Source organism: Pseudorasbora parva, chromosome 20, assembly GCF_024679245.1.
Source record: "Pseudorasbora parva isolate DD20220531a chromosome 20, ASM2467924v1, whole genome shotgun sequence".
Taxonomy (NCBI): Eukaryota; Metazoa; Chordata; class Actinopteri; order Cypriniformes; family Gobionidae; genus Pseudorasbora; species Pseudorasbora parva.
The window spans coordinates 2,271,975-2,288,596 of NC_090191.1; the positions used below are offsets into that span (position 1 = coordinate 2,271,975).

The 16,622-nt window shown below is 40.0% G+C and overlaps 1 protein-coding gene across 1 annotated transcript in view; it reads left to right on the forward strand.

Moving 5' to 3' along the window:
• The window catches only part of LOC137049958 (zinc finger protein 721-like), a 60,089-nt gene that overhangs the window by 34,012 nt on the left and 9,455 nt on the right, over positions 1 to 16,622 (forward strand). The window contains exons 7-13 of the mRNA XM_067428711.1: positions 4,553 to 5,237; positions 6,048 to 6,233; positions 6,497 to 6,631; positions 6,836 to 6,970; positions 7,049 to 7,108; positions 7,178 to 7,292; positions 14,970 to 15,054. Of these exons, the coding sequence (XP_067284812.1) occupies positions 4,553 to 5,237; positions 6,048 to 6,233; positions 6,497 to 6,631; positions 6,836 to 6,970; positions 7,049 to 7,108; positions 7,178 to 7,292; positions 14,970 to 15,054 (1,401 nt within the window). The remainder of the gene's footprint in view (positions 1 to 4,552; positions 5,238 to 6,047; positions 6,234 to 6,496; positions 6,632 to 6,835; positions 6,971 to 7,048; positions 7,109 to 7,177; positions 7,293 to 14,969; positions 15,055 to 16,622) is intronic.

Consider the following 16,622-nt stretch of genomic DNA (forward strand, 5'->3'; position numbering starts at 1 on the left):
GAGCTGCAGCTGTCTAATAGTCTTTTTGGGAAGGCCGGTGAGAAGTCCATTACAATAGTCCACCCTACTGGTGATGAAAGCATGAACGAGTTTCTCTAAGTCTTGCCTGTAGACAAAACATCTAAACCTTGCAATATTTTTCAGATGATAGTATGCTGATTTAGTTATTGCTTTGACATGACTACTGAAACTCAGGTCTGACTCCAAAATCACTCCAAGATTCCTGACTTGATTTTTTGTTATCAGGCCTTTAGCCTCAAGTTTCAAGTTCAAGTTTCACTTTATTTATCCTTAGAAAGGAAATTTAGTATGCAGCAGGATATCCAGGATAGCCTCAAGATATGCGTTCACCTTGAGAATTTCATCTTTGTTTCCAAATGTAGTGATTTCGGTTTTGTCTTTGTTTAACTGAAGATAGTTTTGGCACATCCAGTTGTTAACTTCGTCAATGCATTTGCACAGGGAGTCAATGGGGCTGTAGTCATTAGGTGATAGTGCTAAGTAGAGCTGGGTGTCGTCAGCATAGCTGTGGTAAGCAATATTGTTCTTTTTCATTATTTGGCTCAGTGGCAGCATATACAGGTTAAACAGGAGTGGTGCAAGAATGGACCCTTGTGGGACTCCGCATGTCATGGATGTCCACTCAGACTTATGGTTACCTATACTCACATAATAACTAGGGGTGTGCACGAATAGTCGAATATTCGATCTCTAATTAATATTCAAATGCTAAAAATACAACAACAGCAAAAAGGGCATCACTGCGTTCACGAGTGCGGAGCCCATCTGTACCCGGAGTGAGAGCGAGATTACTTATGATAGCAAAATGATCTCGAAAAATGCTTCCTTTAAAGTTCATCGAGGGTTTAAGAACAGAAAACACAAAATGCTTCACTTAAACTTCACTTTACCGTCAGCTTTGTCTCCGCAACGTCTGTCAATTGCACGTTTTCTCACCCGATAATAATATCATCATCCAATTATATTATCGTTTCTCTCAACATGAAAATGAGAAACAATATAAACAAGACAACCATATACCGACTTGTGTGTGTGTGTGTGTGTGTGTAAAACGTTACATTCAGCACAATAACATGGCGCGCTTCTATTTTAAATAAACAAATATTCAAATATTTGATTTTTATGAGCCCAAATATTCGAATACAATATTTTGGGAAAATGCCCATCCCTAATAATAACCTCTCCCTTCTAAGTATGACCTGAACCATTTGAGGACCTTCCCAGAGAGCCCGACCCAGTTTTCCAGCCTGTCTAGAAGTATGTTGTGGTCAACAGTGTCGAATGCAGCACTGAGGTGCAGTTGTACCAGAATTGATGGTTTACTTGTATCAGTGTTTAAGCGAATATCATTTATAATCTTTATGAGCGCTGTCTCTGTGCTGTGATGCGGACGGAAACCAGATTGAAAATGGTCGAAGTATCTGTTTGAGCTTAAGAATTTGTTCAGCTGATTGAAAACAACTTTTTCAATGATCTTGCCTATGAGGGGGAGATTTGAGATTGGTCTGTAGTTGCTCAATATGGAGTTATATTTCTCTTTTTCAGGAGAGGCTTAACTACTGCGGTTTTAAGGGAGTTTGGGAAAGTCCCATTTTTTTTAAACTCCCAAGTGGAGTTTACCACTTATAGGAGGTCTGCTTCTAAACAGTTAAACACACTTTTGAAAAAAGAGGTAGGGAGTGTGTCAGAAATCGTCGGCTGGGATATAAACCTGTTCTACATTTGGCTATTATGGGGAATGTCCGCTCCCTTGTCAACAAGGCGGACGAGTTGACAGCTTGTTTGAAGTTTGATCGCATGTTCCGGCAGTCCAGCTTAATCTGTTTCTCTGAGATGTGGCTTTCGAACAGGATACCTGATTCTCATGTGGATATTGAAGCTTTTACTCTTCATAGGGCAGACAGAGAGCAAGCAAGCACGGTCGAGGTGTTTGCGTGTATGTAAATGACCGGTTGTGTAATACCCAACATGTTACGCTCAAAGAGAGAGTTTGTGACCCGAATATTGAGCTCATTGTAGTGAGCAGTCGACCTTACTATCTATCCAGGGAGTTTTCTCATGTCCCTGTTATGGTGGCGTATATTCCTCCATCGGGTAATGGGAAATGTGCCACTGAGAAAATTTTGAGAATTACGCATAAGTTACAGTGCTCTTCTCCTAATGCGCTGGTTATTTTAAACGGGGACTTTCATCACTGCTCTCTCTCCACCATTTTACCATCTTTAAAAACAAATGGTGACATGTCCTACGAGGGGTGACAAAACTATTAACTTGTTTTATACAAACATTAAGGAGGGCTATGGAATGGTATGAAGTCTATTACTGGTTATTGGACCAGTAATCCCAGTTTATATCAACTGGGTATTCATGCTACTGATGCCAATGCTTTTTTTGCTAGGTTTGATGAATTTGAATTTTTTCTCTCTACACAAGAATGTTCTTTCTGATCTTGGGCAGAGCAGCTCTGAGGATTGTATCCCAGCCATTAATCTTAACATTGAAGAGGTTCGTCAGCAATTAAGGTGTATTAAATCTAATAAGGCAGCAGGCCCTGGTGGTGTCCATCCACGCACCCTTAAAACGTGTGCTGATCAGTTATGCTCTGTTCTTCATTCTGTTTTCTTTGTTTCTGTCTTCTGCTAAGATCCCTGTGATGTGGGAAACATCATGCCTTGTTCCTATTCCTAAAAAAGCTAAGGTATCCAACAACCTTGCTAATCTGTGGCCTATTGCCCTGACTTCACACATTATTAAGTGTTTTGAGTGGGTTGTTTTTTCAGGACCCCTTGCAATTTGCACATAGGAAGGGTGTTGGGGTAGATGATGCTTTACTTTTCATGGTCCATAATATTTATAGCCATCTTGAAACTTCTGCCAGCTCTGTATTTTTAATACTATACGGCCACATATTCCAGCCAACAAATGAATTGACTTTAAATTGCACCGTACAACTGTCTCCTGGATTTTAGATTACCTCTTATTACGACCACAGTTTGTAAGGCTTGGTAATAATCTTTCGGATACCATTTTAAATAATACTGGAGCACCTCAGGGCACAGTTTTAGCTCCCTTTTTATTCACACTTCATACTGCTGATTATAGGCATAGTCAGCCATCAAGTTGGTTACAAAAATTCTCTGACAATACTGGCTTAGTGGGTTTACTTAAAAAATGGTGATGATCATGCGTACAGAAATGAGGTTCAGACTTTTTTCAGCTGGTGTGAGTCTAACTTTTTAAAACTGAATGTAGAGAAGACTAAAAAAGAAGGTTCTTCCAGTCACAATTAACGGTCAGTTGATTGAAATTGTGCAGTCATATAAATTTATTAGGTGTCCACTTGGATGAAAAATTGAATTGGAAAGAGAATACAAATGCCCTAATGAAGAAGGCCCATTCGAGACTTTTCTTTTTGAGGAAACTGAGATCATTTAATGTTAGCACAAAGCTTTTAAATGTTTTTTATCAAGGGATTTTAGCTAGTGTTCTTTTTTATGCTGTACCTGTTGAGGACAAAAATAGGATTAATAAGATGATTAAGAGGACTAGTTTGATTATTGGTCTTAGTCCAGACTTTGTGGAGGTCACCGTGGAGAAGAGGATAAGGTCAAAACTAATAATAGTTTTGCTTTTGGAAGGCCATCAACTCCACAATATATGTAAATGTCTTAGAAGTTTGTTCAGTGAACGATAATGCCTCGGTGCTCAAGTGAACGAAAGAGAAGGTATTTTGTCCCTTGCAGCTGTAAAATATTTCAATGAGCACCATTAATGTATGTATATGTAAGATATTTATTTCCGTGGTACTTTTGAATTGTGATATTGTATCATGTCATCTTAATTATGTATATAGTTTATTATTTTATCTGTGTTAACTGTGTGTTGAGTTTGATGGTTGTATTTTCGAAGTTGGTGGCAAATCAGTTTCCTTAACGGGATTAATAAAGTTTTCCAATCCAATCCAATTACTCTTAGCTTTCTCACTAATTTATGAATATGAACTTTGAAGGTTAGCTTTTCATCAATCCACAGACCAAGATATTTATAAGATAGGATAGTGTCTACAGTGTGTTATTAACTTACTTGATGGACCATAGACTTGGTATGGGAACTCTTGAAATGGTAAAAAAATTTCCCATTCTAATGAGAAGTGTTACAATTTGGTGCTTTTTTTTCCAGTATTGGGATTGGCCGTTGCCAACAGAGGCAACACATGGTTAGAACAGTGACTTTAACATTTTCCAATGCATTGCTTACATTCCAAATCACTTCATTAACACCTGTGGAAGTGTCCTGAACACAGAATCCAAACATCATTTAAAAAAAGTGTTTGGAAATTGTCCTAAAGAAAGGAAATGGTTATGAATATTGAGAAAAGGTTCTGAAATTGAATGTAGCTTCTCTTTTTGTAGCTTAATTAGTCAATTCCTATAGGATCTAGCACACATTTTTGGTTGTGATGCCTTAAATCTCTTGATGTCTGTTGTTTTGTGCCTTAGAATTGGGGTTAACTTGTTTTTGTCTCTTTTAGATCTGATGGCTCTGAAAGTGGAGAGTCAAGAACTAAATGACATGGAAGAGAAAGATATGTATGGGCAACATCATGATTTCATAACTGGAGAAAAATCTTTTAGTTGCTCACAGACTGAAAAGATTTTCTCTCAAAAAATCACTCAAAAGCCTGAAAAGAGTTTAATTGTAGAAGGAACACTTGAGGAACACATAATTCACACTGGAGAGAAGCCTCACACCTGTCAACAGTGTGGAAAGAGTTTCACTCGAATGGGGCATCTTAATTTCCACATGAAATTTCACACCAAAGAGAAGCCTTACACCTGTCAACAGTGTGGAAAGAGTTTTGCTCTAAAAGGAAACTTTAAGGAACACATTAGAATTCACACTGTGGGGAAGAATTACACCTGCCCTCAGTGTGGAAAGAGTTTCGCTCATAAAGGAAACTTTGAGAAACACATTAGAATTCACACTGGAGAGAAGCCTTACTCCTGCCCAGAGTGTGGAAAGAGTTTCACTCAAACAGGGCATCTTGATGTCCACATGAGAATTCACACTGGAGAGAAGCCTTACTCCTGCCAAGAGTGTGGAAAGAGTTTCCCTCATAAAGGAAACTTTAAACTCCATATGCGTGTTCACACTGGAGAGAAGCCTTACACCTGCCCACAGTGTGGAAAGAGTTTCACTCAACCAGGACACTTTAAGCAACACATGAGAAATCACAATGGAGAGAAGCTTTAAACCTACCAACAGTGTGGAAAGAGCTTCACAATAGGGAAGGGCGATATCTTCTCATTTGTGATAAATGTTGCACCGGTAAAATTCTTCCCACAATAAGAATTTGTCTTCCTGTGTTAATAAAAGAAAATCCTAGTTGATGATATATATTTCTGTTTGGGACACTTTTGCATCTCATGTCCAGTGTGAAAACAATTATGGTGGAAGGCGATGAAGGAAGGAGGTACCTCTACAATCTGGAACTGGTACACCCATATATACACTATATTGCAAAGAGTATTGGGACCCCCCTCCAAATCATTGAATTCAGGTGTTCAATTACTTCCATGGCCACAGGTGTATAAATCAAGCACTAGGCACAGAGACACTTCTACAAACATTAATGGAAGAATGGGTCGCTCTTAGTGAACTCAAGTGTGCTTCTGTGATAGGTTGCCACCTGAGCAATAAGTCCATTCGTGAAATTTCCTCCCTACTAAATATTCTACAAAAATATTTCCTCAAAGATGCCTTATTAATTTCAATACATTTAAAGTATGCCCCCTCAGTATGGATAGAAAATTGTTATATTAGGGCCAGGACAGGACATGAAAACAGGACATGTCCTGGGAAAACGGGACGTTTGGTCACCCTACTACAAATTAAACTTTCATAGTGTAATAGTTTAGTTTCTTTCATAGTTTCTGTGCGAGTCCGGAAGATGAGCATGAGTAGGATGTGGCAGAGGATGGGGGAGCAGAGTTTGGAGACATTTAGTGGTACTCCATGGTGAGGAGGATCAGGATGAGGGGGAGCAGGGTTTGGAGACAGTCAGTGGTGCTCCATGGCGAGGAGGATCAGGATGTGGCAGAGGATGGGGGAGCAGAGTTTGGAGACATTCAGTGGTGCTCCATGGTGAGGAGGATCAGGATGAGTCAGGATGAGGGGGAGCAGGGTTTGGAGACAGTCAGTGGTGCTCCATGGTGAGGAGGATCAGGATGTGGCAGAGGATGAGGGTTTGGAGACAGTCGGTGGTGCTCCATGGCGAGGAGGATCAGGATGAGTCAGGATGAGGGGGAGCAGGGTTTGGAGACAGTCAGTGGTGCTCCATGGTGAGGAGGATCAGGATGGGTCAGAGGATGAGGGTTTGGAGACAGTCGGTGGTGCTCCATGGTGAGGAGGATCAGGATGAGTCAGGATGAGGGGGAGCAGGGTTTGGAGACAGTCAGTGGTGCTCCATGGTTAGGAGGATCAGGATATGGCAGAGGATGAGGGGGAGCAGGGTTTGGAGACGGTCAGTGGTGCTCCATAGTGAGGAGGATCAGGATGTGGCAGAGAATGAGGGGGAGCAGGGTTTGGAGACGGTCAGTGGTGCTCCATGGTGAGTAGGATCAGGATGAGTCAGGATGAGGGGGAGCAGGGTTTGGAGACAGTCAGTGGTGCTCCATGGTGAGGAGAATCAGGATGAGTCAGAGGATGAGGGTTTGGAGACAGTCGGTGGTGCTCCATGGTGAGGAGGATCAGGATGAGTCAGAGGATGAGGGGGAGCAGGGTTTGGAGACAGTCAGTGGTGCTCCATGGTTAGGAGGATCAGGATGGGGCAGAGGATGAGGGGGAGCAGGGTTTGGAGACGGTCAGTGGTGCTCCATAGTGAGGAGGATCAGGATGTGGCAGAGAATGAGGGGAAGCAGGGTTTGGACACGGTCAGTGGTGCTCCATGGTGAGGAGGATCAGGATGTGGTAGAGGATGAGGGGGAGCAGGGTTTGGAGACGGTCAGTGGTGCTCCATGGTGAGTAGGATCAGGATGAGTCAGGATGAGGTGGAGCAGGGTTTGGAGACAGTCAGTGGTTCTCCATGGTGAGGAGAATCAGGATGAGTCAGAGGATGAGGGTTTGGAGACAGTCGGTGGTGCTCCATGGTGAGGAGGATCAGGATGAGTCAGAGGATGAGGGGGAGCATGGTTTGGAGACAGTCAGTGGTGCTCCATGGTGAGGAGGATCAGGATGAGTCAGAGGATGAGGGGGAGCAGGGTTTGGAGACGGTCAGTGGTGCTCCATAGTGAGGAGGATCAGGATGAGTCAGAGGATGAGGGGGAGCAGGGTTTGGAGACGGTCAGTGGTGCTCCATAGTGAGGAGGATCAGGATGTGGCAGAGAATGAGGGGGAGCAGGGTTTGGAGACTGTCAGTGGTGCTCCATGGTGAGGAGGATCAGGATGAGTTCGAGGATGAGGGGGAGCGGGGTTTGGAAGTTTTGGAGGCAACTTTAATTTAAAAAGTGCAGCAATGTTGTTACCTCTAGTTAGTTCAGATATCCCCTGATGTCTTAACAAAAAAAATCTCAATTTGTCTTCCAAAAATATATGAAGCTCTTAAAAAAGTTGATTTTGCAAAAACAAGAAAATTACTTATCAAAGATGTCAACTAAACATCACCCTTTACTTTTTATTACCCCTCTTAACACCTTGTTGATTATGTCCTACTCTGCCCTTTGCCTCCCAACCGGGACTCTATTCAGATACTTAATTTGTAAATACTTCTACAAGTATCAAATCTTCAGGCAGTGCTTCTGTAAACTATTGAATATTTGCATTACTTATCACATCTTTGCCATGTCCTTCACAAGGCTGATTTGCTGACTTAGAACAACCTCCTTTGCCCTTCTCCAAACCCTGACTCTGAACAGTTTCACTTGTAAAGAACTCTTCTACCATCAAATCTTAAGACAGTGCTTCTGTAGATTCTTTCATGATTGGATGACAAATCACTCAGGAACACCTCCTTTGCCTTGTCCTTCAGCATGAAACAGAAATGATGCGGACACTACGCTTTGTCCTCTGTATTTTGTGCAAATGTCCACAATCATCACTTAGCAACTTTGCTACCAAGTCATCTGGTTCCATCCGACTGTTCATTTCCACATTGAGCAACTCACAAACCACAAAGTCACCAATTATAAAAGTGCTCATTTGATCACTCCTGTCCTGTATCATGACCGTTGAACTGATGTCACTTTCGCAGTTTTGCAGTACGCTGCACATTGTGGGCACCTTGCGATCAATGTCTGCAAATTGACAGCGGGCAAAGGATGCATTTTTGGACATAGGTATTCGCCTTTTACCTCTGCAGTCACAATCATTAAGGAAGGCTGTGGTTGTAGATAATGACAACTGGATCATTTTGACTGTCACATTCACCTAAAATACAAAATACAGGAAAAAATGTTACAATAAGCAAATCTCTTTACTTAGCAACAATAACTTAATGTTACATCACAGACATAAATCCAATAAACAAGAACCTGTATCTGTATCTGTACGAATCCATATTAAACCCTGCAATTTAACTTAACTTCTGTTCTGAATTTGAACAAGGGTAGCCTAGAAATCTAGACGCACCCTAGCGGCAGCAAATCTAATCTGCTGCAAGTGTCGTCTAGCAACTTTCAATACACTTCTGAGCTGTAAAAGCCAAACTCTGGTCAGGCCAATCACATCATGTATAGAGTTGGTGAGCGGGGCTTAACATAATGACCGCCGAGTTGCTGATACCTCTAGCTCTTTTTTCTCACGTCCTTCAGCAAACTCTTCCTTTCATTCACAATATTCAGGGAACTCAGAAGTCTTCTCCACCTTCACTCAAAACATCTTCCACTGACTAATTAGAGATGCTGCAACTTCAATTTGGGACTGAATCTTTTGCCTCATCCATCTGCTTAGTAGATGCGGTACATGAAGTCAAAAATGAAACACATAATACGGTTACCTCTGCACTTCAATTGGATGCCCTCAGCCCCAAGCAGCTTTGAGACTAAAACATCTGTCTCAAAGAACTTCTCCGATCCTACATTCAGCACTTGACGTAGCACATCGATGACAAAATCTGCCATTTTGCCTTTACAATCTTTCAAAGTCACCATTGAACACAAAAACTGCTAAAGTTGCAACAGTTTTGAAAAATGCTCCACACATCTTGTGATGGAGGTTGACAGGTTCACATTAGGCACAACATGTTGCTTTGGACACTTGTAGTCAACTGTTATATCTGCTGTTACCAGTTGCCCTTCAATCACCTTTGAGTTGTCCTCAATATTAAGGTCTTCTTGTAGGGTTAATTTTGACTGAGCTGTTGCATGTTTCACCTCTGAACTGCCTCAGAGAAACATTTGTCATGCTGTACCAATTGCCAGAATTTCTCATCCACATACACACAAAGAGATGCTGTGTTTTTTCTGCCACATCATCTGCTCCATTCTTCATTTTCTGATGAGATCTTGTGAAGGTCCGATCTTCAATCATTTGCTAAATTTTCAGTCACATTGAAATAAAAATTCCAAAACAAACAAGAAACCAAATTACCCAGCCAACACCCAAAGCACATGGGCTGATATTTGGGGCGCACCTGGCTACCCAACTGGGACCCAGCTAATTTTGTCCTCAGTTTAGAGGCCCTACATTGGTTGATGGTGGGTGTCTTGATGGGCTCATACAGGCCCATATGGGTAACCCAGGTAGCACCCATTTGTGGCCTAGGCTAGCATAGTGTCTGTTTGGGTTACCTTATTTTACAGTAAACCCCATAATACAAACATTACATGAAATCCACTAAGTGTAGAAACTACACTAAAATGTTAAAGGTATTCAACAGGAACCAGTAGTTCATGCTTTACTTTATCATGCAAGGATTATTTAGAATAATTTTAAAATGACATTTACAACTTTACAATACAAAAGTATCAACAAAAAAAGCTGAAGTTAAAGTGAAGCTCCTGACAAACTTAATCTGACAAAACTTGTATTGTTTATATATGCATATCTGTACACTCAAAGTTTATGTATTTCACAAATGCAAAAGCTCCCCACTCATAGCTCGCCCAACGACCCTTTGAAAAATTCCAAATTGATCAACCATTGTGTCACTTTTTTATTCCCTTTTTCCTTAGTTAAAGCCTTTTGGTGCCCCACATCTAGTTGATCTTGATGAAATGCTCAGCAGGGTCAGACAAAAAACAGATGGCAAAGAGACGACACACGCTAACTGCAAATTAATTAAGAATTAAGGTGAATAATTAAGTGTGAAACCATCAGAAACCCTTTAGTCTCCAGCAGCACAATTTTCCAGAACTGGCACCTACCTGGAGTTTCCAGAAGTGAAGGTATCAGGATCTCTGAGACTTACGTTAGCTAAAGAATCCTAAAAATATATTATTAAGTGGATGTGTTGTAAAAGGTTACAAGCCTGTCTTGCAGATTTTGTATGTCTCCCTATATCTGACACACCCATTTCAAGTTTTGCAGTCTCTACTAATGAGCTCATGAGTTGAAACAGGTGAGGGTGACGTGAAGATCCTGGTGTAACCTATTAGCAAAGACTCAGTATTACCAAACCCTTCAGAAGATATTACAACTCATTTGGAACAGTATTCTAAAATGTTACTATATTGGGTATCTTTTTTGCATTTGTTATTTGAATTAGCACTACATAAAAAGGGCAAAAAGCACAGGCAGCCATTACTAATTGGAAACTAGTGGTTCTGTGCCTAAATAAACATTTATTAAATATTTATTCAAATTTAAAAAACTGAGACTGGAAATCATTTACTCAAGGTGTACACTTTTATAATAAAAGCTAAAACGGTCCCTGTATAGCGCTGTTTTGTGATCACAAAATTATCTCCTTTTTTCCTTTTTTCTCTGTATCAACAGGCTCTTGATACTTTTAAATGGCAGAAAATTTGGTGAAATTGCTATTGTGTTGCCATTTTTAGATTTTGATTAGATTGAAGTCCCATTAATTGTGTTCCAAGTATCAAAATAACAATTAAAAAATGTTCAAGGGTGCATATTTGTGTACTATCTACCCATGTAATCAGCCTTTGGAATTGACTGTGTTTGAACTTGTCTTGACTGAGAATGAATTAAGCCGGGTGCACACTGTGGGATTTTGGCCACGATTTGACCGTCTGGGACAAATTTAGCAAATCCTAAAAGATTCCTCAGATCCTAGGCTAAAATCTGACATCTTTGGTCGTTAGTTTGACATGTTCACCGGCCGCCGATTAATGAGCGCTGCGATCAAATTTTACCTCAGATGAAATTCTGGCAGTGTCAGAAGATTTGGCACACAATCCTGCAGTGTGACTTCTCCTACGACGACCGTCAAATATCTCCGTTTTTCAAGACAAACTATGACCAAAACGAGTGCTAGAGATTTCTTTGTAGCCAGCATTTCAGTCCCGCGTGTAATGCAGCTCACCGTCACTGAACGCGTCATTCATTGATGATATAAAACTACGGGTGAGTTTTCTTGCGCGCGTCCGTTTTTAGCGCGCCTTCACTATCGTGCAGTCTGACATTAATGTCAACTGAGATCTTACAGTGTGACACGGCGATCATGTTCGTACAGTCTGACAAGGGACATTCGCAAAGGATTTTGAAAAATCGCACAGTGTGCAGGACCCATTAGACCACTGAGTAGCCCATTTTCAAACAATGTACTCATTTTCCATTAGTGAACCAACCAAGTGGACCCCAGATAAGATGCCCATTTTGAGCCCATGCCCACTCTGTACCCCTGTAGCCCATGTTTAATCCCCGTGGGCCCCACATACACGTGTTTGCTGGGTATAGGCTGCAACATACTCTGCAAGAAAAGTTCTCGCTCCCAGGGCTGCGAGAACAAAATTATGTCATTTAGTTCCCGCAGCCCTGGTTTGGGAGTTCTCGCAGCTTGTTCTCAACGGATCGCCTGAGCAGAACTTTTTTCTTGCGGGTGTCTGAGAACTATTGTGTGATTGGTCAGAGATTTAAAGTGGGCGTGGTTAATGCGGAGAAACGCAGATGATCGGCACCTGCTTTACTCGTGAAGTATGAATGTACTGCCTGAACGAACTTTGTTCTTGTTCTTGCCACCTCAAGAAAACAAATTAATTTCTTTGTTCTTGCAGAGTATGTTCCAAGCTTAATTACCAAGCGGCAACCTCCCGCGATATCTCTTGAAGCCAATACGGATTTAATGTAAACTGCAATTCATCGACTGGCCACAGGCTCCAGAAGGGAGCAGAATCTCATTGAGCCCCAAGTTAAAATTCCCAACTTTACAGCAGAAAAAAACTGTTTACAGCCTGGTACAAATTGTGGCTTTGGCCTATACGGCTAATTTTGACCTTCATGACAACTGTGAGGGGGGTACATTTTTGTATAACTCATTTGTTTTAGTTATATAAAGCCTTAAAGTTCTGCATAATTAAGGGCATGGTTACTTTGAGTGACAGGTGGATAGCCATTTATTCGCCGTCTATAGTCATTGTGTCACCTAAGCTCCGCCCACATCCCGCCTTTTTGACAATTTTCTGTTATCCGGGAGTGACACGCGATGACTAGCTCACAAGATGGCGATGCCCAGCTCACCTCCACTTTTCTATAGGGGCCTATACCTCCACTAGTAGAGCGCCCCAGCGTATATACGTCATCCAACCCAACCGTCACGCATAAGAAAGTAGTTGAAATAATCGTAACAAAACCCTGGAGTATATTACTTTTTATTATTTTATGGAAATTTCTTCATAAGCAAAACATTTGTAAACATTGTAGGATTCCATCCCTACACCCACTTTAAAATTTAATTAAACTCACTTCTTAAATCTCTATTTTATATAAATAAGAACCCCAACCCAAGGTTTGAAGAAAATCTATGCATTTAAAGCCATCCTTGTAATTGTTTTTATGTTATTGTATTAAAATACTAAATAAAATTGTATCAAAGCAGTATACTAAGAAATAAACTGAAAATGTAAATTATTTATTAAAGTTAAATTATATTTCATTCATTAAAAATAACTTGAAATAATGATATAAAAGTGGTATACTAAGCTTTTATGGTTTACGACAAGAAAAATTTGCAGTAGGTTTAAAAGCGTATTTTGAGGGCCCCTGCCTTTTGTTCATGTTTGTTTCTTGACCACAAAGTTAAAATACAAATGTAATATTCCATACATTTTAGAAAGTAAACATGTTAAATAAATTAGTTTATATTTAAATATGAACACAAATAATTTAGGACTTAATCATATTTTTGTATTTAAAGCAAAACAACAACATGCATACAAATCAACCACAGCAACATAATTTACAATTTTGAAAAAAACAAAAAACATCTTAAACTATATTGACAACACACATTAACTCCAAGTGACCATAGTGGTTACAGTAAAGATGCATTGCGTGCATATACACACTTCAAGGTTCAATACCTCCGTCATCTATAAAGCAATCCCAGCTACAGTAGCCAGGGTGGTCGTCTGAAGAGTAAAACCCCAAAAGCACTCCCCGTTGTCCATTTCCCTGGTAGCAGCCCCACAGTCTTTGTACAGCTGGCTGCACTGTAGACGGCTGCACTTAGAGATATATCTTTTAGAATTATGAAGACAAGGATCGTCCGCAAGATGTCATCTGGAAACTGTATATATGAAACATGATTTAATATAGTCATTACAAGCATTTTCATCAACATTTAAAGTGATTATGAACATGCCTGCAAAATGTCAGTGGCCAATGAGCCATCCAGTGAACCTCTTGTCATTTTTGCTGGTAGTTTAGGTGCCTTTAAAAAAAGTCAGACATAAAAAACATTGTTTACGAAACAGCTACACATTCATACATGTTACTTTCACCACTTTTCACCTAAATATATGAGTAAGAAGGGGGGCAGTGGTATTGAACTTGGCAGCAGTCCAAACAGCCAATCAGAAGATATCTCCAAGGCACATGATGACAAGAGGGTAACCTTTGGCCAATGATTTTTTAATGATTTGGACCGCTTGTAAATGATTGCCGCTTGTAAATGATTTCTGCACTCAAACATTTGTGTTTAGCTTTAACAGAATCTCACACATAAATTGTGATTCAAACTCTTTCTTTGGTAGTTATTTTTAGCACATCATTGACCAACACATTTAAATATGTATTGAAGAATTAAACTGAAATGTGTTTTATTGTTTGTATGTGAATGTCTCTACACATCTGTGACTTGAGCATGTGATCAGGACTTTTATTTTGTAGTGGAGATGTGACGTCATAAGGCTGCGCCGCGCTCCTGCAACTGTTGTGATTCTGCTGAAGAAAGGTTTGTGTTTTAAGCTTTTAAAGTCTTTAAATCAATAAAAAATGTTCGGTCAATGTTATAGTTTTAACAAGAACAGTTAACTGAATATTTGGCTATTGAACTTTACATTATAATGCGATATCTAACATTAATGAACTTTACACACACAAACGAGTTGACTTTAAAGTTGTTGTGTTTGCTTGTGACCAGACAGTAAAGCATGAGCAAAAATCGTTGAGTGCATAAATAGTTTTGCTGCCTCTGTTGTTAAATATGGTCTTCTATGCCTAAAGTAAGTCAAATTAAATGTATTAATGTTAAATGTGTAAATGTAACGAACATGACAACTTCTGTAAAGCAACTGCTAATGTTCTCACTGAAGTGTAATTTATTAAATGTAATCTACAGATGAATAAATGTAGCATAATATGTCTAAATATGAACCTAATATATAAATTGTGTTCCTTTATTAATTTGTAGTATTTAGAGAGTTTGTTGTTGTGGAATCAGGTCATTTAAGGCCATTAACTCTCACTCTGACCGACTCTCTTACCAGTGACTGAACTACTGATTTAGTTTGGATGTGTTTTTTATTTCTGTGATTATTCTTATCTCAAAGATGGCGTTTATTAAAGAGGAGAGTGAAGACGTGAAGATTGAAGAAACATTGAGAGTCAAACATGAAGAATCTGAGGACCAAACAGGTTGGTTTCATTCTCAAAGCTGAACTCAGTCATTTGTAGGGATGGGTATCGTTAAGGTTTTTACGGTACTACTATTCTTACCGGTATTGCTTATCGATCCGGTACTTTAACAGTATTCTTATTGGTTATTCGTTTTTTATATTAAAAAAAATGAAATTAAGAACATACTTAACATTTAAAACATTACGTTTTTTGCATTAAATGGCACAATTGTCAGGTTTTATTAGACTGCTTCTTTAAGACCAAATGCAGGTCTTATACATAATATTTATAACTATTAACGCCCATTTAAGACATAAACTGTGTTTCTAGGCTATTTGTTGTGTGTATTTGATGGTTTAGATGTGCACACGAAGCCTAAAGTACCATTATGAGCAAGTTTCGGTCGGATTTAAAGTGCACACACATAAGAGAAGGTAAGGCAAAGTAGTGCTGCAACGGCGCATCCGTCGACGTTCGTGAAATGCGTTGGCACGTCGTGTCACACATTCATTCATGAAGAAAGTTCCCCATTCTATCACAAAAACCTAGACCACGAATATCAAGAGTATGGGAATACTTTAAACAGAGGCCAGACAGTGTTTCCCCGCCACATAATCAATACCGGCCGCCACATATTGATTCGTCATTCATTCATTTTTACACGATTTAGAAGATGCACGCATATTCGTTTAGCTGCATTTCCTTAAGTTCTCTCTCCGCCCTTTTGCGCGTCTCTTACTCACTCACACACACACACGCTCGTTGCATTCGACCGTAAAACAACTTTTATTGCATTTTGGCGCATTTAGTGTGACAGCTTTTAAAACCAGAGCAGTTGAATAACAGAGTTGCGACACGCCTTCATCACGCGGCAGCGCGCGGTCACGGCACTCATTATAATTCTAAACAAACCAGCGCGGTGTCAATATTACAGACCAGTGTTTCCCAACCGGGATCCCGAGCAAAAGGTGCCGGGACGCACTTACACCGCGGGTCATCTCACATCTGATGATGCAGCTTTAATATGGGTTGTAACTTGAAAATAATGCTGTATGTATGTTTCTGTCGATGCATACACGTGCTGACTCCTCAGGTATACACTACAACAACAGCGATGATAAAAGAAAAACGTGGGCAAACCGGTCTCTCTTTGTAAACTTTATAAAACGCATGCGAGTGCTGCCGTATGTCCGAATATGAGCAGTCATTTTCACCGTCATCACCCCGTGTAGCCAGGAGACGCGAATGAGAAGATCTGTCTCTTTCAAAAGTTATCTTTCAAATCCTGTGCTTAAACGGACAAACTCACACGAACAGTATGTCAAAATGTCACAGCCTACTCTATGCCTTAAGTGAACTTTATACAGAAAATACCACGACTATCCGTGGGTCTTAAAGGGGCAGTAGCCTTCACTGCTGTCTGTTTAATGTCAAACAAAAGATAAAGACATCACTCACTGCTCCTGATTGAATAGCTTTTGTAAGTTTAATAAGGATTTTTTATTTTTATTTTAAACAGTTAAATGTGTGGTTTTTACATTTGATTACTTTATTCCATTTCTCTGCCTAAAAACTAATGTTAGACC